The sequence below is a fragment of the Erythrolamprus reginae genome, chromosome 9 (genome assembly GCF_031021105.1).
Source record: "Erythrolamprus reginae isolate rEryReg1 chromosome 9, rEryReg1.hap1, whole genome shotgun sequence".
Taxonomy (NCBI): domain Eukaryota; kingdom Metazoa; phylum Chordata; class Lepidosauria; order Squamata; family Dipsadidae; genus Erythrolamprus; species Erythrolamprus reginae.
The window spans coordinates 14,022,203-14,044,578 of NC_091958.1; the positions used below are offsets into that span (position 1 = coordinate 14,022,203).

The following is a 22,376-nucleotide window of genomic DNA, read 5'->3' on the forward strand; positions in this document are numbered from 1 at the left end:
ACAAAGAGAACTAAGAGATTTTAAAGAAATAAAAACTGCAGCATTGGAAAGTGCTCAAGCGGTAGTGGTATTTGGTTGGAAAGAGTCTATAAAATGGACATTACAGAACTGGTACTGGTACATGGTGGATCACATTCATTTTGAAATCATGGAAATAAGATTAAACAAATTTGATGAAAATAAATTGGAGAAGCTGATGGCACGACGGAATAAGGTGAAAGGTTATATGCTGAGTAGAATCTGTGACGAAAATGTAAAAAATAAACTCCAATCACTCTTTTAATAATAACAAATGCAAAGTAGAGTTAAGGAAATTAAATATATATATATACAGTGATCCCTCGATTTTCGCGATCTCGATCTTCGCGAAACGCTATATCGCGATTTTTCCACCCGATGACGTCACTCTCTTCCTTTCTCATCTTTCTTTCTCTCTCTTTCTCTCTCTTGCTTCTTCCTCTCTCACACTCTCTTCCTCCCTCTCTCATCTCTTTCTTTCCTTCTCTCTCTTTCTCTATCTCTCCCCCTCTTGCTGGCGGGCGGGGGGCGGGCGAGCGGGGGCATCAGCGAGGAGCCTGGGTTTCCCCTTTGCGTGGGCGGCCGGGAAGACCCAGGGAAGGTTCCTTCGGCCGCCCAGCAGCTGATCTGCTCGGTAGCGCAGCAGCAGCGAGGAGCCGAATCGGGGTTTCCCCTTTGCGTGGGCGGCGGGGAACGCAAACTCCACCATCTACGCATGCGCGGCCATAGAAAAAAAGGGCGCGCATGCGCAGATGGTGTTTTTACTTCCGCAACCCTACATCGCGAAAAATCGATTATCGCGAGGGGTCTTGGAACGGAACCCTCGCGATAATAGAGGGATCACTGTATATATATATGAACTAGTAAATATTTGAACCCCCTGCAATTGGTGGTGGTGGTGGTGGGATTGTCAGTCGGGTGATGGGCACATGCACTGTGCACTGTTTTATGTTTGTTTTATGTAACTTTATGTGCAAAACCAATAAAAAAAATTTTTTTTAAAAACATACTATACATATAGGCCTGGGGGAGATGCCTCAATTCCCCCATGCCTGATGACAGAGGTAGGTTTTAAGGAGTTTCTGAAAGGCAAGGAGGGTGGGGGCAATCATAATCTCCAGGGGGAGCTGGTTCCAGATTGGAGAGTCTTGTGTAACTCTTGGCCTCCCTTTGATCATGAGTTGTCCAACTCCGGTTCTTGTTGTACCGCAGGGTCTCATTCCATCAATCTCCTCTAAATATAGCTGATAAAACCTTGCCTGTTGTGAAGATCTCATCGCAGAAGAAACAGAAATATGTGGTGAGTAGCCCTGACCTCAGCTAACCCATCTTTTCTCTAAGTTCGTAAATAGAGGTACCACTGTATTTCTCAGCAACTTGAAGATGCACAGACTTCAGTTCCCAGAATTCTCACAACTGGGATGCTGGCTTGGGAATTCTGGGAACTGAAAAAAGTCGTCAAGGCTGAGAAACGCTGTACCATTTCATCTAAGTTCACTTTCCGGAGAAATAATTAAAGCTTGGGATGCCTTGAATTGCCTCATCCAGTGGCTAATAACAATATAGCCAAGAAGGCTTCAAGAGTTGTAAACCTAATCCTACGTAGCTTCTGCTCTGGCAATCTCACACTACTTACCAGAGCTTACAAAACTTTTGCCAGACCCATCCTCGAATACAGCTCATCCGTTTGGAACCCATATCTCATCTCAGACATTAACACCCTTGAAAATGTCCAGAGATACTTCACCAGAAGAGCCCTTCACTCCTCCACTCGAAACAAAATACCCTATGAGACTAGACTTTCAATCCTGGGCCTAGAAAGCCTAGAACTAAGATGCCTTAAACAAGATCTAAGTATTGCCCACAAGATCATATGCTGCAACATCCTGCCTGTCGGCGACTACTTCAGCTTCAACCACAACAACACAAGAGCACACAACAGATTTAAACTTAATATTAACCGCTCCAAACTTGACTGTAAAAAATATGGCTTCAGTAACCGAGTTGTCGAAGCGTGGAACTCATTACTAGACTCCATAGTGTCATCCCCAAAACCCCAACACTTTACCCTTAGATTATCTATGGTTGACCTATCCAGATTCCTAAGAGGTCAGTAAGGGGCGAGTACAAATGCACTAGTGTGCCTTCCGTCCCCTGTCCTATTGCTCCTCTATATCTCCTATAACTTTCTTCTATTCCTATATCTTTTCTTCTATTCTTTCATTGATATGTTTTATTACTATACCTTCTTTTCTATTATTTCTTAGATATATTTTACTCTATAACCTTCTTCATGTATTTTACTATGTGTATATAGATATATACCCACTAAAACCCTCATTGTGTATTGGACAAAATAAATAAATAAAAATAAATAAATAAACAGCTGGACATCAGATTTGCTAAGCACACAATTCATCTGGTCGTTAGGCTTCCCCACTATAAACCCTAGTGATTGTTCCTAAACTTGTATCTATAGATTTTTTTAAAAAAAAAAAGGGGAAACAACCTGTTTTATGGAAATAAAAGTGACTATTTTCATTCCCCTTTAGGTGCATACACGTAACAGCCACTTGTCCACCTGGCCAGCCTATGAACCAGGGCAAGGGATCCTTCAGAACCGAAAACCGTGCACTCTCCCTAGTTGGAAAAGGTAGGTCTGGATATGGCATTGACACATCAAGCTTCCGGACTTGAAAAAAATCCAGGAAATTTGGGGTTCAAATAAATAAAGAGAGGGAGAAAAAGAGTTGTGAGTGGCCCTCGACCAACTCTGGTAATGATAGATTCATCTGCTCGTGCTGAATCAGGCTACAAATAATGTGCTAAAGCTGACAGGCTGTTTGCTATTTGCTGCAAGAACATTTTTAGACTTAGATTTATATTTTACATATAGAAACATAGAAAACAGAAGTCTGACGGCAGAAAAAGACCTCCTGGTCCATCTAGTCTGCCCTTATACTATTTTCTGTATTTTATCTTAGGATGGATCTATGTTTATCCCAGGCATGTTTAAATTCAGTTACTGTGGATTTATCTACCACGTCTGCTGGAAGTTTGTTCCAAGGATCTACTGCTCTTTCAGTAAAATAATATTTTCTCATGTTGCTTTTGATCTTTCCCCCAACTAACTTCAGATTGTGTCCCCTTGTTCTTGTGTTCACTTTCCTATTAAAAACACTTCCCTCCTGGACCTTATTTAACCCTTTAATATATTTAAATGTTTCGATCCTGTCCCCCCTTTTCCTTCTGTCCTCCAGACTATACAGATTGAGTTCATGAAGTCTTTCCTGATACGTTTTATGCTTAAGACCTTCCACCATTCTTGTAGCCCGTCTTTGGACCCGTTCAATTTTGTCAATATCTTTTTGTAGATGCGGTATCCAGAACTGAACACAGTATTCCAAATGTGGTCTCACCAGCGCTCTATATAGCGGGATCACAATCTCCCTCTTCCTGCTTGTTATACCTCTAGCTATGCAGCCAAGCATCCTACTTGCTTTCCCTACCGCCTGACTGCACTGCTCACCCATTTTGGGACTGTAGTGCTTTGCAGCCCTCTCTTAAGTGGTTTACAAAATCAGCATATTGCCCCCCCCAACAATCTGGGTCCTCATTTTACCCACCTCGGAAGGATGGAAGTCTGAGTCAACCTTGAGCCAGTGATGAGATTTGAACTGCTGAACTACAGCTAGCAGTTCGCTGAAGTAGCCTGCAATGCTGCACTCTAACCCACTGCGCCACCCTGGCTCTCAAAGGTGTCAGAGTTTGCGGGAGCAATCACATCCAGAAAGCACACACAATGTGATTTAGCAGGATTCAATAACTTCTTTTTGTATATAATATAACACATGAAATAAATATACAACACCTAACGTGGTAGCAAATATAAGCAAATACAGGCAGAGGAGAGGAGTTTCGGTGTTAGTTTCAGAGCAGCATGCAGCTTTAATACAGAACAGTTGAGCTAAGCCACGTCCAGGCTCCTTGCTGTCTCCTTGTTGCTCACTCAGCAAATACAGTTTCAGTTTCCAAACGGCCCTCAACTCTGTCACATACTGACAGGACGCTGCCCGAATGAATACCAATAGATGCTGGTAGGCAGAGACAGAATATTTTGTATCTTATTTTCCTTCCCAAAAACTAAGGTTTGGAGGAACAGGCTGTCTAGCAAACCTGGAAAACAGGGAATTATCAGGGAAATCGTCGGGTTGGGATATATCAGTGAATTATCAGGGAATTCGTGAAAAAAAGCAGAATAAATCAGGAAAAAACCAAGCTGTATTAAAATGTTTAAAAATCAGGGGAAAATTATGTTTTAAAAAAAAGATTGCTCTGCCTGGCAGAGTCAAGCAAAAATGAGCATAACTGTGGCAACAACTTGCTTCCTCACCTACCAATATTTCTCCACGGCTTAGCTGTTTGCTTTGACGTCGTCTACGACCGCGCCTTAACTAGATCGCAAGTTGCAGGGAAATATCAGGGAATTTCAAAATGCTTTCCCCCTGGACACCCAGGTCTTATAATCCAAAAAATATGGTAACCTGTGCTGGGGGAGATCATCTAACATCAGCGACGTTTGTCATTATCATTGTGGCAATAATGTCGTGAACGTTCAACCTGGGCAAAATGTACTGTCCTATCAAAAAATGCTAACAGACTCAAACTCAACCCTGATAAGACGGAGTGGCTGTGGGTTTTGCCTCCCAAGGACAATTCCATCTGTCCGTCCATCACCCGGGGGGGGGAATTATTGACCCCCTCGGAGAGCGTCCGCAACTTGGGCGTTCTCCTCGATCCACAGCTCACATTAGAGAAACATCTTTCAGCTGTGGCGAGGGGGGCGTTTGCCTGGTTCACCAGTTGCGGCCCTATCTGGACCGGGACTCACTGCTCACAGTCACTCATGCCTTCATCACTTCAAGTCTCGACTACTGTAACGCTCTCTACATGGGGCTACCTGTGAAAAGTGTTTGGAAACTTCGGATCGTGCAGAATGCAGCTGCGAGAGCAATCGTGCGCTTTCCAAAATATGCCCATGTTACTCCAACACTCTGCAGTCTGCATTGGTTGCCGATCAGTTTCCGGTCACAATTCAAAGTGTTGGTCATTACCTATAAAGCCCTTCATGGCACCAGACCAGGGTATCTACGAGACCGCCTTCTGTCGCATGAATCCCAGCGACCGGTTAGGTCCCACAGAGTTGGCCTTCTCCGGGTCCCGTCGACTAAACAATGTCGTTTGGCGGGACGCAGAGGAAGAGCCTTCTCTGTGGCGCCTCCGACCCTCTGGAATCAGCTCCCTCCAGAGATTAGAATTAGAATTGTGTCCCCTTGTTCTTGTGTTCACTTTCCTATTAAAAACACTTCCCTCCTGGACCTTATTTAACCCTTTAATATATTTAAATGTTTCGATCATGTCCCCCCTTTTCCTTCTGTCCTCCAGACTATACAGATTGAGTTCATTAAGTCTTTCCTGATACTCTGGAATCAGCTCCCTCCAGAGATTAGAATTACACCTACCATCCTTGCCTTTCGTAAACTCCTTAAAACCCACCTCTGTTGCCAGACGTGGGGGAACTGAAACATCTCCCCCTGCCTATGTAGTGTGTTTTTTAATGCATGATATGACTATGTATGTTTTTTATATATTGGGGTTTCTTGTTTTTTAGACTTTTTAAATGTATTATTGTTATTTTAGACTCTTAACCAGTGTTCCCTCTAATTTTTTTTTGGGGGGGGCGAAAAGTATAGTGTCTGAGCGGCAGTCCCTTTGGGACTGAGCGGCACAGAAATAATAAATAAATAAATAAACAAACAAACAAATAAAAAACCCACCCTGTTTTGCCTCCAAGAATTTCAAAATAAAATACTGTACTGTGTGTCTACAGTGAGCTCATCATAGGGTAAGTCTATCAATATCAAAATGCCACTTAAATAGTTGAGCTAGTTTCAAACTAGATTTTGATTTTCTTTCTCTCTTCCTTACTCCCATTCTTTTTCTTTCTCTTTTCCTTCCTCTCTTTCTTCTATCTGTTTCTCTCTCTTCCTCTCTCTCTCCTTCCCTCTCACTCTTTCCCTCTCGGCTTCTGGGCAGGTTTGGAAAACTCTGAGTTGATGATGATTTTTAAGTGAGCGATTGCTCACTGCTCAGCTTAGAAGGAACTATGCTCTTAACTATTAGATTTGTTATTATATTGTATTGTTTTTATCATTGCTGTAAGCCACCCCGAGTCTACGGAGAGGGGCGGCATACAAATCTAATAAATAAATAAATTAATAAATTAATAATAATAATAATAATAATAATAATATTCTGCCTTTCATCAGCACCAGCAAACCTCTCATGCCGATTTCGAAGCCACGTTACCTTGAAGAGCTGGAGTCCCACCTGCGGACAGAGTTGCAAGCGCTCGACTTGACCAAAGGAAAAATTCAAGAACTGAAGCTCCAGGTTTGAGAAGCAGGGTTTTGCCGGCAATGCAGAAAGCTTTAAACTGTGGGGCTCGGGGATCCACAATGGGTCTACAGTATAAGGAATATTTTTGACAATAGCTGCTAAACGTAAGCGCAATTCAAATAATGTATATCTAAAAGTTTCACATTCGTACCGTTACTATAGGCTTAGAAAAAAAACGTGGTGCATTATTTTCTGGGCGACCCTCATAGACCCTCTCCAACTATATCTCCTTATATAGCTAGTACTATACAGTGTTCCCTCGATTTTCGCGGGAGATGCGTTCCAAGACCGCCCGCGAAAGTCGAATTTCCGCGAAGTAGAGATGCGGAAGTAAATACACTATTTTTGACTATGAACAGTATCACAAGCCTTCCCTTAACACTTTAAACCCCTAAATTACAATTTCCCATCCCCTTAGCAACCATTTAGATCATTACTCACCATGTTTATTTATCAAAGTTTATTTAAAAAAATATTTATTAAAGTCAGATGAAAGTTTGGCGATGACATATGACATCATCCGGCGGGAAAAACCGTGGTATAGGGGAAAAACCCGCAAAGTATTTTTTCATTCATATTTTTGAAAAACCGTGGTATAGACTTTTCGCGAAGTTTGAACCTGCGAAAATCGAGGGAACACTGTATAAGATTGAGTAATGTAGAAATTACCATTTGCATCAATATTATTTTTGTATTAACATGAAGACACCCAGACGCCACACTGTCCATGTAATAATATTAATGTATATTATTTTTAAAAAAACTTAACTTAAAAAAATAGCACAACACCGTTAATGCAGTGTTTCTCAAACTTTGCAACTTTAAGATGTGTAGGTGTCAACTCCCAGAATTCCCCAGCCAGCATATATTTTTAAATTTCCCTTTCTCTCCCCCCTCTTCCTATTTTTAGCCTTATAGAGAAGTATTTGAATGTTTCATGGAAGAATTCAAGACTTACAAACCTTTATTGGCTTCCATCAAGAGGGAGTATGAATCGACGATAGGTAAGCGTGCTATGACATCATTTTAGTAAATGTTACAGTGATATTTGATAATGTACTTGGGAAAAAGGAATCCTCAATCTGAGTATTGCATTGGCAGTTCTGTGTTAGCAAATACTTCAGAAGAGAAGGATTTTGGGGTAGTGATTTCTGACAGTCTCAAAATGGGTGAGCAGTGTGGTCGGGCGGTAGGAATGGCACCTGGCATTATGAAAATTTCGGCGGTAGGGAAAGCAAGTAGGATGCTTGGCTGCATAGCTAGAGATATAACAAGCAGGAAGAGGGAGATTGTAATCCCCTTATAGAGAGCGCTGGTGAGACCACATTTGGAATCCTGTGTTCAGTTCTGGAGACCTCACCTACAAAAAGATATTGACAAAATTGAATGGGTCCAAAGACGGGCTACAAGAATGGTGGAAGGTCTTAAGCATAAAACGTATCAGGAAAGACTTCATGAACTCAATCTGTATAGTCTGGAGGACAGAAGGGAAAGGGGGGACATGATCGAAACATTTAAATATGTCAAAGGGTTAAATAAGGTTCAGGAGGGAAGTGTTTTTAATAGGAAAGTGAACACAAGAACAAGGAGACACAATCTGAAGTTAGTTGGGGGAAAGATCAAAAGCAACATGAGAAAATATTATTTTACTGAAAGAGTAGTAGATCCTTGGAACAAACTTCCAGCAGACGTGGTTGGTAAATCCACAGTCACTGAATTTAAACATGCCTGGGATAAACATAGATCCATCCTAAGATAAAATACAGGAAATAGTATAAGGGCAGACTAGATGGACCAGGGGGTCTTTTTCTGCCGTCAGTCTTCTATGTTTCTAAGATCATTCTAAACCCAGCGCTCTTAAAAGGCCGGATGGTCCACAGGTCTTTCCGTGACTTTTAGTAACTCGGAGATGCATCTCTGTCTACCTCTAGCCCATCTCCAGGAAAAAATATGCACCCTGGAATCAGTGAACGGTGTTTTGGTCACAGCCGCTGACCAATGCACTCGGCAAATCCTAGCTTTTCAACAGCAGGAGAAAATTGAAATAGCGAAATTGAAAGAGGAGCGGCTCTATTTGCTGAAGCTGATTGACAAAATGACAGAGGAGAAATGTTCCCTAGAGACCCAGGTGAGTCTTTTCTTGGCCCTGTTCCTCTTTCAATCACCCGAACACCTTGGAACTTGGATTGCAGCATCTTTTGCTAAGCACAATTGTGCCTTTTCAAAACTCTTCTGACTGCCTTACCCAGATGTTCTACTGTTGGGTCTCTGGTAATTTTTGAAGACTCGAAAAATCAGTTCTTTGAAATAAAACTCTCTTTATTTTTCAAAGAAGCATGATATTTATTCATTCATTCATTCATTCATTCATTCATTTATTAAATATGTATGCCGCCCCTCTCCGCAGACTCTGTGCGGCTCACAACAGTAACAGAAAACTATAATACAAATTCAATAATTAGAAAGCTAAAAACCCATAATTTAAAAAAAACATGCACACAACATACCATACATAAACAGTATAGGCCTGGGGAAGGTATTTCAGTTCCCCCATGCCTGACGGCAGAGGTGGGTTTTAAGGAGTTTGCGGAAGGCAAGGAGGGTGGGCGCAGTTCTAATCTCAGGGGGGAGCTGGTTCCAGAGGGTCGGGGCCACCACAGAGAAGGCTCTTTCCCTGGGACCCGCCAAACGACATTGTTTAGTCGACGGGACCCAGAGAAGGCCAACTCTGTGGGACCTAATCGGTCGCTGGGATTCGTGCGGCAGAAGGCGGTCCCAGAGATATTCTGGTCCGATGCCATGAAGGGCTTTATAGGTCAAGACCAACACTTTGAATTGTGACCGGAAATTGATCGGCAACCAATGCAGACTGCGGAATGTTGGTGTAACATGGGCATACTTTGGGAAGCCCATGATTGCTCTCGCAGCTGCATTCTATATATATATATAAAAAGGCAACACTTAAACTCCTCCCCCTTATATACACCCTGGGAATATAGACTGTGCACAGCTGTGCTCACTTCCTCCTTCTGAGTCTGTGTAACTGCTCTTGCCTCCCCTGCATCCTTCTGACCCGTACATCCAGGATCGGATCTCTCATCTCCTCTTCCTCCTCAGACCCAGTCAAAACCCCAGCTGGGGATTGCAAATAATTAATTATAATAAGAATAATAAGAATGTATTAGATTTGTATGCCACCCCTCTCCGAAGACTCGGAGTGGCTCACAACAATAGTGAACAACGTAAACAAATCCAATACTTAAAAACTATCTAAAAACACTTATCATTAAAATAACCACACAACTCAATCATACCATACATAAACCATTTTAGCAAGGGGGTACATCAGTTGCCCCATGCCTGGTCACATAGGTGGGTTTTCAGCAACTTACGAAAGGCAAGGAGGGTGGGGGCAGTTCTAATCTCCTGGGGGAGTTGATTCCAGAGGGCCGGGGCCCCCACAGAGAAGGCTCTTCCCCTGGGGCCTGCCAGACGATATTGTTTACTCGACGGGACCCGGAGAAGGCCAACTCAATGGGACCTAATCGGCCGCTGGGATTCGTGCGGCAGAAGACAGTCCCAAAGGTATTCTGGTCCGATGCGATGTAGGGCTTTATCGGTCATTACCAACACTTTGAATTGTGACCGGAAACTAATCGGCAGCCAATGCAGGCCGCGGAGTGTTGACAAGACATGGGCCTATCTAGGAAAGCCCATGATTGCTCTCGCAGCCGCATTCTGCACGATCTTAAGTTTCCAAACACCCTTCAGAGGTAGCCCCATGTAGAGAGCATTGCAGTAGTCGAACCTCGAGGTGATGAGGGCATGAGCGACTGAGAAATGCCTCCCTGTCCAAATAGAGTCGCAACTGGTGCGCCAGGTGAACCTGTGCAAACGCCCTCCTCGCCACAGCTGAAAGATGGTGTTCTAATGTTAGCTGTGGATCGAAGCCCTGGTTGGGGGTTCTATAGCCTCTGCAGACTCCTCACACCCAAGCTCTCCCTCCTCCTCACTGTCCAACTCCTCCGACAGCCACCCAGGCTGACGATGCCCAGGTGGCCCCAGTTCACCAGGCTCCAAGTCTGTTGCCAGAGGACCTGGCTGCGATGCAACCACAACAGTACTTATGGTTTTTTTACATTTCCAACAAGACAGATTTATGTTTGGATATATTTTTGCCCATCTTGATGGTGCTGTATGCCCTCTATAAGACATGTTATAATTGTATTCAAATAATAACAATGTATGAAATTGGGTGATGCTATTTAAATGATTTACAATTAAAAAAAAAGAAAATGTCGTTTTTAATGATGTTGCCGCCACCTCCCACCATTCATCCATTGTACAGGTGGCTAAATTGCGAAAGACAGTGGCCGAGGAATATCTCCGTTATCTCAACGAGTGTGATGCCCGCAAGCTCTTACTGTTGGACCTCAACGAAATGTACCGTCAGAAGGAAGAACTGAGGCTCACCAAGGAGCAAGGTAGAATGAAAAGCTTCTGGTTTTCCCCACTAGTTCATCAACCTCTGCTAAGGAGCCCTGTGGCTCACCTGGTTGGGACTTGGGGTCGACAATCAGCAAGCTCGCACAGTTGCGATCGTGCTCATTGGAATCCTAGCACTGATTTACGTTTCATGCAGTGTCTGGTTTGGATATTGGGTTGTCCATTCTCCACCCATCCTTGATTCTTGACCGATTGCCGGTTGATTTTTTATTCCCCTGCTTAATGATCTGATGGTTCAAAGTTCTCCCTATTACCCCAATCAGCTGCTTGTGCTAAATCAGGCTGTGCTGAAGCTGACCCAGGCTGTTTGCTGCAAGGGGGCAAATTGCTGGGAGGCAGAGGCAGGTTTGGTTTTTCTTGCTTCCCTCCCCAAAAGCTAGCTGAGTCTTATAAGTCTAAAAGTACGGTGTGTGTGTGATTTTTTTTTCAAGTGTCCCTTGGCCCTTCCTGGCCTTCTTTCTTCTCTTCTAGAGGATGTCCTAGACGAGGATACCGTGAAGCTGAAGGTTGCCCTGAAGGTAGCCCGCCAGGACCTCACCAAAGCTCAAATAGACCTGAACACCATGCAGGCAAATTACGGAGATGTTGTGCCCAGAAGAGAGTTCGAACTGCAGGAACAAAGATACAATGAATTGGATTATAAGGTACCTTAAGGAAGACAGGTAGGAAAATTGGCAAATTCTCCACGATGGAGGAGAAGATGCAACATCCTTTCCGCTCACACTAGAGCAGGGGTCTCCAATCTTGGCCAATTTAAGACTTTAAGACCCAGGAGAAGAGCCTTCTCTGTGGCGGCCCCGACCCTCTGGAACCAGCTCCCCCCAGATATCAGAGTTGCCCCCACCCTCCTTGCCTTTTGCAAGCTCCTTAAAACCCACCTCTGTCGTCAGGCATGGGGGAATTGAAAATTTTTTCTCCCTTCACCCTAGGCTTATAGAATTTATACATGGTATGTTTGTTTATATGATTGGTCTCTTAAATTGGGTTTTTTTAGATTACTTTTTAATATTAGATTTGTTACATTGTTTTCTTCATTGTTGTTAGCCGCCCCGAGTCTTCGGAGAGGGGCGGCATACAAATCTAAATAAACTAAACTAACTAAACTTGTGGACTTCAACTCCTAGAATTCTTCAGCCAGCTTTGTTCCTTGTGTATCTAATCTAATAAATAATAATAATAATAATAATAATAATAATAATAATAATAATAATAATCTTCTCCTTAGATTTAGGGCGGCTTACAACATGTTAGCAATAGCACTTTTTAACAGCCAGCCTATTGCCCCCACAATCCGGGTCCTCATTTGACCCACCTCGGAAGGATGGAAGGCCGAGTCAACTTTGAGCCGGTGATGAGATTTGAACTGCTGACCTGCAGATCTAGCAGTCAGCTTTAGTGGCCTGCAGTACTACACTCTGTTCTGCCGGGGTCTCTGGTAGGAGCCTCCCGAAAATTCAAGCATACAAATTTCAGACACACACACGTTTGAAAATTCAAAACAATGTTCTTTATCACAAAAGTCAAAATAAACTAAGCACTCTTTTTTGTATTGGAAAGAGCACTCTTCCCAAAACAACTAGGTAGTCTGTATAAGTTCCCTTAAGCAGTCATTAAGTACTTAGCTAGCAGCTGTGGAGTAACTTCACACCCCTTCTTCTTCCAAGGAAGGGAGACACACACGCTGCTCTGCTTTGGTTTCAAAGGCATGAAAAAGCAACAAAGTCTAGCACACAAGATCCCTGACGAAACTGCAACAGATATTCTTCCACAATGGCCAAACCCACATGCTGCTATTTATAGCAGCAGCCCTAATCACTGGAGCCCCACCCAAACACAGGTGGCCTCCCTTATTTCCTGTAATATGTTCTTACTTGGTCTCTTCTATGCATAGTTCTGCGCTTGCGTGGGTCCAAAATGTCATCATCTGAAGCAATAGAAGATAAGGAAGATGGACTGCCTTGGCTGTGTGCCAAGCCCTCCTCTGCCGAGTCACTCCTACCTTCTTCTTCGTCCGAGGAAACTAAACTCTGAACTGATTCTGTCGGCAATAACACAGGCCTGTGACATGTTGACGTTTCCCCTGCATCCAACTCCCCATTCCCTGGGGCAGGAGCTGGGCCAGAGCCAACCACAACACACTCTACCCACTGCGCCCCCTCGGCTCATATTATTGTTACTATTACTAACTGGATTTCTCTGCCGCCCCTCTGTGAAGACTCGGGGCGGCTTACAACATATTAAAAAAAACAGCAGGTTACAATGAAAATCAATCCAATTAAATTAAAAATTACATAACTATTTTAAAATTCCTAGCTACATCAAAATCAAACGCACCCATTTGTACAACAACCATACAATCATTTGTTGTAAGATTTAATTGCCCCAGGTCTGGCGACATAAATGAGTCTAAAGACTCTTGTGAAAAGCAAGGAGGGTGGGGGCAGTGCGAATCTCTGGAGGAAGCTGATTCCAGAGGGCCGGGGCCCCCACAGAGAAGGCTCTTCCCCTAGAGCACGCCAAGCGACATTGTCTAGTTGATGGGACCTGGAGAAGGCCGACTCTGTGGGTCCTAACCGGTCGCTGGGATTCATGCATTGTATTTATGCCTGACCAAAGCTTGTTTATAGTTCTCTTCTCCATTTTCTGATTTAAAGAATCTTCCCGGGAGATCTTTTTAATTCTTTCCCAGTCTAGAAGATCAGACTTACCCAGAACTTTGGATCTTGTGCCCACTCTCATCCTTTCTTCAGTTGTCAGTTCTTCAGAAAGATTTTGACGACCTCCGTGATGAATATGAGATCATGTTGGACATACACAAGCAGGTTTCAGAGGACCGAGACCGCTACTTCAATGACCTCATCGCTGTCCAGCGGACGTCCACACCCCGCCCCGACTGGAACAAATGTGCAGGTATAATTTAGTGCAACAAACAATTTAGTGTCCAGCAAACCTGGAAATCAGGGAATTATCAGGGAAATCGGTGGTTCGGGAAATATCAGGGAATTTGTGAAAAAAAATGGAATGAATCAGGGGGGAAAAACAAACAGTATTAAAATGTTTAAAAGTCAGGGCAAAAATCATGTAAAAAACTCCCAGACCATGCTGCCTGGCAGAGTCAAGCAAAAATGACCATAACTTGCTTCCTCAGCTACCGATATTTCTCCATGGCTTAGCCGTTTGGTATGATGTCATCATGTGACCTCAGAGAAGGCGTAAAATGAGGCAAAGCCCACTTAGCAAAATTTTCACTTAGCAATGTAAACGTTGGGCTCAGCTGTGGTCGTACGTTGAGGACTGCCTGTATTTATTCTAGTTTTCTGTGACGCATATTTTTTTACTGCGGGAGATTTTAAAAAAAAACACCACGAACTCTTCTGTCAAGTGCTCCTTATCTCAGATTCCTGTCCTGCCTGATATTATATTCCTCTCCCTACAGAAGTGATTATTGGTGGAAATGAGCGCTGGAACAGCTTGGCGGTGGGCAAAACCAGCGACCAGCTGGTCGATGTGCTTTTGGAGGAAATTGGCGGAGGTCTCCTGAGAGAGCGCGACACCTTCGTAGGGCGGGTATGGTTGGAAGTCCTTCTGTGTCTTCCCCCACATACAGAAATTCAGAGAGGGGTTCTGAAGTTCACTTCTCCCAAAGAGCTTGCTTTAGTAATTTTATTACTAGAGCAAGCTATTACTTTTGTTTTTTTGTTTATTTTATTAGTTTTTTATACATTATTATTATTATTATTATTATTATTATTATTATTATTATTACAGTGTTCCCTCGATTTTCGCGGGGGATGCGTTCCGAGACCGCCCGCGAAAGTTGAATTTCCGCGAAGTAGAGATGCGGAAGTAAATACACTATTTTTGGCTATGGACAGTATCACAAGCCTTCCCTTAACACTTTAAACCCCTAAATTGCAGTTTCCCATTCCCTTAGCAACCATTTAGATTATTACTCACCATGTTTCTTTATTAAAGTTTATTAAAAAAAATATTTATTAAAGGTGGATGAAAGTTTGGTGATGATATATGACGTCATCGGGCAGGAAAATCCGTGGTATAGGGGGAAAACCCGCAAAGTATTTTTTAATTCATATTTTTGAAAAACCGTGGTATAGACTTTTCGCGAAGTTCGAACCCACGAAAATCGAGGGAACACTGTATTATTATTATTATTATTATTTATTGGATTTGTATGCCGCCCCTCTCCGCAGACTCGGGGCGGCTAACAACAATGATAAAAAACAACATGTAACAATCCAATTTAATAAAACAACTAAAAACCCTTATTATAAAAACCAAACATACACACAAACATACCATACATAACTAGTAATGGCCATGGGGAAGGAATATCCTAACTCCCCCATGCCTGGCGACAAAGGTGGGTCTTGAGTAATTTGCGAAAGACAAGGAGGGTGGGGGCCGTTCTAATCTCTGGGGGGAGTTGATTCCAGAGGGCCGGGGCCACCACAGAGAAGGCTCTTCCCCTGGGGCCCGCCAAACGACATTGTTTGGTCGACGGGACCCGGAGAAGGCCAACTCTGTGGGACCTTCTCGGCCGCTGGGATTCGTGCAGTAGAAGGCGGTAAACGATAAAAAGAAACAACAAATAAACAGAAAAACAAAACAATAAGTAGAACATAACAGTAAATAAAACAGAACATGTGAATACAACAAAAAGAGTTTCCCCACTTTTTTAGAGTGTTCGGTCAGAGAATTTTCCCTCATCGCTAAATATTCTTTTATTGACATATTGCTTTGCTTTGCTTATATTATAATCTATTGTCTAAAAATTTATAATTTGTTTATTTCACTGAGTTGGTTGAGAAAGGCGGCATAGAAATCTAAAAAAATAAAAAATAAACATTTGTTCCAGTCGGGGCTGAGTGTGGATGTTCGCTGGACAGCGACGAGGTCATTGAAGTCGCGGTCTCGGTCCTCTGAAACCTACTTGTGTATTTGTCTGGAGGGGAAAAGAGCCGGAGCTGCCACAGAGAAGGCTCTTCCCCTGGGCCCCGCCTGACAACATTGCCTAGTCGACGGGACGTGGAGAAGGCTGACCATGTGGGACCTGACCAGTCGCTGGGATACATGAGGCAGACTCTGCTAGGGGCTTGCCAGCTTGGGAAGGAGAGATGGGGCTCCCCTCTCCCCTCCTGGCTGTCTCCCTTTGCTTCGCCCCTCTACAGGAGATATGTGTTTGTTTGTTTATTCATTCTGATTTGTATGCCGACCAACTCCCAAAGGACTCTGGGCTGCTCACAAGCAAAAAATAACACATACAATGTAATATTAAAACCCCTAAAAACAGTTTAAAGATCAACAATTTAAAACAGTTTAAAAAACCCATGCATGTTAATAACCGGATCCTGATGGTACAACATAACCCAGGTTTTTACGGCGTTCTGGCAGGGCAGCAGGGTAGCGGTAGTCCGAATCTCGGGAGGTAGTTGGTCCCAAAGAGTCGGAGCAGCCACTGTGAAGGCCCTCCCCTGCAGGCCCGCCAATCAACACTTTATAATAATAATAATAATTATTATTATTATTATTATTAATTAGATTTGTATGCCGCCCCTCTCCGAGGACTCAGAGCGGCTCACAACAGCAAAACACAATGTACAAATGCAATTTAAAACCCTTCTTATAAAAAACAATCATACAACCTAACGAACCATACATAAAAAACCATAGTAGCTAAGGGTGTATCAGTTTCCCCATACCTTGCGACATAGGTGGGGTTTTGGGAGCTTTCGAAAGGCAAGGAGGGGTGGGGGCTGTTTAGCTGACAACCCGGAGAACACCAACCCTGTGGGCCCAATCTTAGATCTCAATTCAGACCCTCGGGCGCAGAGTGTTCGGACCCAGACGCGGAGGTCATGTTCGGAGTTTCCGATTGCGCCGAATGAGGAACCGGAAGTCTCCCTGGTCAGATGAAACAAAAACAAAACAGCTTTTGAAAAAAGCACCTTTGAGATCTCTCTGGACAGAGATGGCTCAAAGGTGCTTTTTTTCAAAAGGCAACTGGACTGTTTTGTTTGAGGAAGAAGAAGCTTTGCTTCTCAGGCAAGAAGCTTCATTTATTTGTGACTCAATTGTGGGGGGCATGGAAGGATGGCTGCTGGGGAATCTTTGTGTCATCATGGCTATTCTTCCGAGCCAGGAATAGCCAACTTTATAATAACCCTTTATAATAATAATGGCACAGGACCAGATTATCTCAGAGACCGCCTTCTGCCGCACGAATCCCAAACAATGTCGGCTGGCGGGACCTAGGGGAAGAGCCTTCTCTGTGGGAGCCCCGATCCTCTGGAATCAACTCCCCCAGGAGATTCGCATTGCCCCCACCCTCCCTGCTTTCCGAAAGAGCTTAAGAACTCATCTTTGCCGCCAGGCTTGGGACTTTATTAGATCTTCCCCCTGACCACTGAATGCTTTAAGTATAGAAACATAGAAGTCTGACGGCAGAAAAAGACCTCCTGGTCCATCTAGTCTGCCCTTAGTATGACTGCTGAATGTTTGGTTGATATGTTTTTCTTTTAATTGTTTTTAAATTGTAGTATTAATTGGATTTGCATTATTGCTTTGTGTCTATATATGCTGTGAGCCGCCCCGAGTCCTCGGAGAGGGGCGGCATACAAATCCAAATAAATTTAATTTAATTTAATTTAATTTAATTTAATTTAAATAAATAAATAAAATAAAGAAGTCCTTTGAACTGCCCTCATTATCACTTTCCACAGCTTTGCAATACAGCTGTGGGACTCCAGTGTAACAGCATCGGAGAGGGGCGGCATACAAATCTGATTAATAAATAAATCTGATTAATAAATCAGGCCATTGGGCTTATGACTTGATCTAAGTGGGCTTTTCGAGGTTGCCCAGTTAGGCGGTTCTTTTTTTTGTCCACAGGGAAGAAGCGAAAAGATTCCCCCGTATCTGAGGTGCGACGGCCTGGTTAAAAACAAGAAGCTGACCAAGAAGGATGTCGTGATCCTTCTGAGGGACATTTGGAGGGAAAAAATAATAGCAGATCAACAGGTCTCTCTGGTTTTCCTCTCTCTCTCTCTCTCCTCCCACAGGGGCAACCGAGTCTCTCTAGAGGTGACACCCCAGGATAACGTAGCTGGCTGAGGGGGTTGGGTTTAGCTCAGGGGCGGTTCCTCTTAACTCCTCCTACCGCTGCGCATTGTGACCTTTTGTGCACGCATGCTCTGTTCACACACACGTGTGCCCCCTCACGCGATTTTGCTTCTGCACATGCGCAGAGGGACGGTTTCTCTTCTGCGCATGGGCAGAGAGCCAAAAATTGACCAAAAAAATAGGAAAAAAAGATGGCGGCGTACACAGTCCGGCAAAGACAGCAAAATTGCATCATTGGCGGGCCCCTACCGGAGCGGCGCACCATACCGTACCGGTGGGAGTCCACCACTGGTTCAGCGTGAGGAGATCCAGGAGCCGCGTGAACTTGCTCTGGGTGATTTGAGGCAGTTTCTCCGCTCAGCCCCTCTTGAAATAATCCCCAATAAGATGGATAGGGGGTAAAATGAAGGCGGGCCTCTGAGGGAATTGCCTTGAGTTTTTTTTTTTTAAAGGGTTAGAAGACCGGAGTAAGAAATTGCAATTTTTAAAAAATGTATATACATTTTCCTTCTGTGCCACTTTCACCTGGTTATAAGGGAGCAGCCCCCTCATTAGGTGAGAAGAAAAAGTTTAGGCCTTCAGAAAGTGGAGGAGGCAAAACATAAACCAAATCTAATCTAATTGGATTTAAACAGTCAAGTATTCACGTTTTGACGTTTTAAAAAGGGATGTGGTGGCTTAGAGCAGTGTTTCCCAACCTTGGCAACTTGAAGATATCTGGACTTCAACTCCCAGAATTCCCCAGCCAGCATTCACTGGCTGGGGAATTCTGGGAGTTGAAGTCCAAATATCTTCAAGTTGCCAAGGTTGGGAAACACTGGCTTAGAGGCTAAGATGCCGAGTTTGTCGATCAAAAAGGTCGCCAGTCCGGCGGTCCAAGTCCCTAGCGCCGCATAACGGAGTGAACTCCCATTGGTTGTGTCAGCTTCTGGCAACGTAGCAGTTCGAAAGCACATCAAAAATGCAAGTAGAAAAAATAGGGACCACCTTTGGTGGGAAGGAACAGTGTTCCGTGAGCCTTTGGTGTTTAGTCATGACCACGGAGATGTCTTCGGACAGCGCTGGCTCTATGGCTTAGAAAGGGAGATGAGCATTGCCCCCTAGAGTTGGGAACGATTAGCACACATGAGCGGAACCTTTATCTTTTTTATTATTATTATTGTTGTTGCTTTTGTTGTTGTTGTTGTTGTTATTATTATTATTATTATTATTATTACAGTAGTACCCCTATATACGAGCATAATTCATTCCAGAAGGGAGCTTGTATGTCAAGGCAACTCGTATCTGGAACAAATAACTTTATACGCTGTTTTCCCCTCCGAGATAACCAAAAGCAAGGATTCTTGCGCCACCTAGTGGACGCTCAGCTCGTATCCCGAATTTGAGCTCGGGACTGGAACAGAAATTTGTCTCCCCTCGTGGCTCGTATCTTGAAATACTCGCATGTAGAGCAGCTCGTATCTAGAGGTACTACTGTATTATTATTTAGCTAATTGTGCACATTTGTGAACTTCATAGCTGGCTTACAAGCAACATTTAATGCAGGGATGGGTTTTGGTTTTCTTTGCTGCCGGTTTATTCAGGAATATGCCGCTCGGGCACATGCGTAGTATTTAAAAATGAGATGGCGGCACCATAGGTGGCCAATTGGGGGTGTGGCAGGCCTGGGTCGCTGCCGGTTCCAGCAACCCAGGCCGCCAGTTTACCAGTTCTATGGACCCGCTCTGAACCAGAAGGAGCCTACTTTTGGTTTAATAGAGGAAGTCAGATTTGCTTAACCATCAGTTAAGCAGTGATTCGCTTAACAGTTGTGGCAAAACAAAAAAACCCTGTGGGTCCGATTGATTTTAACAACGCCTTGCTTAGCAACAGAAATTCAGTTCCCAATTGCGGTTGTAAGTTGAGGACCTCCTGTACTGAATTAAACAAACCCCCGATATAATTGCTAAGTCTACCATTTTCAGGACATCCGATTTGGCCTTTAATTTGAATGTCTCTTCTGCTTTTTTTTTTTGCTTTTGTTTCTAACAGAAAGGGAGACAATCTAGCCTCTCTGATTTCTTCCTAGGCTACTTTCAGAAAAAACACGGTGAAACGGTTGCTTTTGACTGGACTTACAGCATCTATGAGAACCTCAAGCTCTATCGGTCGAATGAGATGATGGCCTTGTTTCTGAACGTCCTGACAGGAAGTGTGAGTGTCTTACTTGCTCAGGATAACAAAGAAGTACATAAATAACAAGCAGGAAGAGGGAGATTGTGATTCCCTTATATAGAGCCCTGGTGAGACCCCATTTGGAATACTGTGTTCAGTTCTGGAGACCTCACCTACAAAAAGATATTGACAAAATTGGACGGGTCCAAAGACGGGCTACAAGAATGCTGGAAGGTCTTAAGCATAAAACGTATCAGGAAAGGTTTAATGAACTCAATCTGTATAGTCGAGAGGACAGAAGGGAAAGGGGGGACATGATCGAAACATTTAAATATGTTAAAGGATTAAATAGGGTTCAGGAGGGAAGTGTTTTTAGGAAAGTGAACACAAGAACAAGGGGACACAATCTGAAGTTAGTTGGGGGAAAGATCAAAGGCAACATGAGAAAATATTATTTTACTGAAAGAGTAGTAGATCCTTGGAACAAACTTCCAGCAGACGTGGTTGGTAAATCCACAGTAACTGAATTTAAACATGCCTGGGATAAACATATATCCATTGTAAGATAAAATACAGGAAATAGTATAAGGGCGGACTAGATGGATCATGAGGTCTTTTTCTGCCGTCAGTCTTCTATGTTTCTATGTTTCTATAAATCAGTGCATTCTTTGGGACAATGGTATTGTCAGGCTGCCCGCAGCTTGAATCTCTAGATAAAAACAACCCTTGGTTCCGCTTGTTGAGAAAGCTACAGCTTTAGAACTTAAGAACACAAGAAGAGCCATGCTGAATCAGGCCAAAGCCCATCGAGTCCAGCATTCTGTCACACAGTGGCCCACCAATTGTCCATGGGGATCTTGAGCAGAAAGAGAAGGCAAGACCCTCCCTTTCCCCTGACCCCCAACAAATTATTATTTATTATTATTATTATTTATTGGATTTGTATGCTGCTCCTCTCCGCAGACTCGGGGCGGCTAACAACAATGATAAAAACAACATGTAACAATCCAATTAATAAAACAATTAAAAATCCTTATTATAAAAACCAAACATACACACAAACATACCATGCATAACTTGCAATGGCCTAGGGGGAAGGAATATCTTAACTCCCCCATGCCTGGCGATAAAGGTGGGTCTTGAGTAATTTGTGAAAGACAAGGAGGGTGGGGACCGTTCTAATCTCTGGGGGGAGTTGATTCCAGAGGGCCGGGGCCGCCACAGAGAAGGCTCTTCCCCTGGGGCCCGCCAAACGACATTGTTTGGTCAACGGGACCTGGAGAAGGCCAACTCTGTGGGACCTTATCGGCGCTGGGATTCGTGCAGTAGAAGGCGGTTCCGGATGTATTCTGGGCCAATGCCGTGTAGGGATTTAAAGGTCATTACCAACACTTTGAATTGTGACCGGAAACCGATCGGCAGCCAGTGCAGGCCACGGAGTGTTGGAATGGAATTATGCCAGCCTCAATCAACATAGAGGCAGCACCTGGACATCCGTTTCAATAACCACCGATACACTTGGCATCCATGAATCTGTGTAATCCTGTCTTGAAGCTATCAAGGCTGACAGCTGTCACAACCTCTTCTGGAAGCGAATTCCATAAACCAACCAGGTTTATTAGAGATCAAGTGTATTGCAGCATTGCATAACCAGAACTGAGAATCGTGCGCCAAAATTCCTAAGTTCTCAGGGTGTCCAGCAAACCTGGAAAACAGGGAAATCGGGGAATTATCAGGGAAATCGTCGGTTTGAGAAATATCGGAATTATCAGGGAACTCGTAAAAAAAATGGAATAAATCGGGGGGGGGGGAACCCAAATTGTATTAAAATGTTTAAAAGTCGGAAAAATCATGTAAAAAAAGGGGGGTAACAACCATAATAAAACAGCATATGACAAATCTAATATTTAAAATAACTAAAAACCCTTATTAAAAGCCAAACATACACACAAACATACCATGCATAAATTGTATAGGCCTGGGGGGAAAGGAATATCTCAATTACCCCATCCCTGACGACAGAGGTGGGTTTTAAGGAGCTTACGAAAGGCAAGGAGGGTGGGGGCAATTCTGATCTCTCTGGGGAGCTGGTTCCAGAA

The 22,376-nt window shown here is 43.6% G+C and overlaps 1 protein-coding gene across 3 annotated transcripts in view; it reads left to right on the plus strand.

Annotated features, from left to right (window-relative positions):
* The window catches only part of TSNAXIP1 (translin associated factor X interacting protein 1), a 31,589-nt gene that overhangs the window by 1,789 nt on the left and 7,424 nt on the right, over positions 1 to 22,376 (plus strand). For 2 of the 3 annotated variants that reach the window (XM_070760398.1, XM_070760399.1), the window contains exons 3-13: positions 1,231 to 1,318; positions 2,571 to 2,671; positions 6,348 to 6,471; positions 7,388 to 7,481; positions 8,409 to 8,605; positions 10,826 to 10,961; positions 11,455 to 11,627; positions 13,734 to 13,893; positions 14,420 to 14,550; positions 17,893 to 18,021; positions 20,155 to 20,316. In XM_070760398.1, coding sequence (XP_070616499.1) covers positions 1,231 to 1,318; positions 2,571 to 2,671; positions 6,348 to 6,471; positions 7,388 to 7,481; positions 8,409 to 8,605; positions 10,826 to 10,961; positions 11,455 to 11,627; positions 13,734 to 13,893; positions 14,420 to 14,550; positions 17,893 to 18,021; positions 20,155 to 20,316 — 1,495 coding nt within the window. The remainder of the gene's footprint in view (positions 1 to 1,230; positions 1,319 to 2,570; positions 2,672 to 6,347; positions 6,472 to 7,387; positions 7,482 to 8,408; positions 8,606 to 10,825; positions 10,962 to 11,454; positions 11,628 to 13,733; positions 13,894 to 14,419; positions 14,551 to 17,892; positions 18,022 to 20,154; positions 20,317 to 22,376) is intronic. The other variant, XM_070760400.1, reaches the window with a different exon arrangement.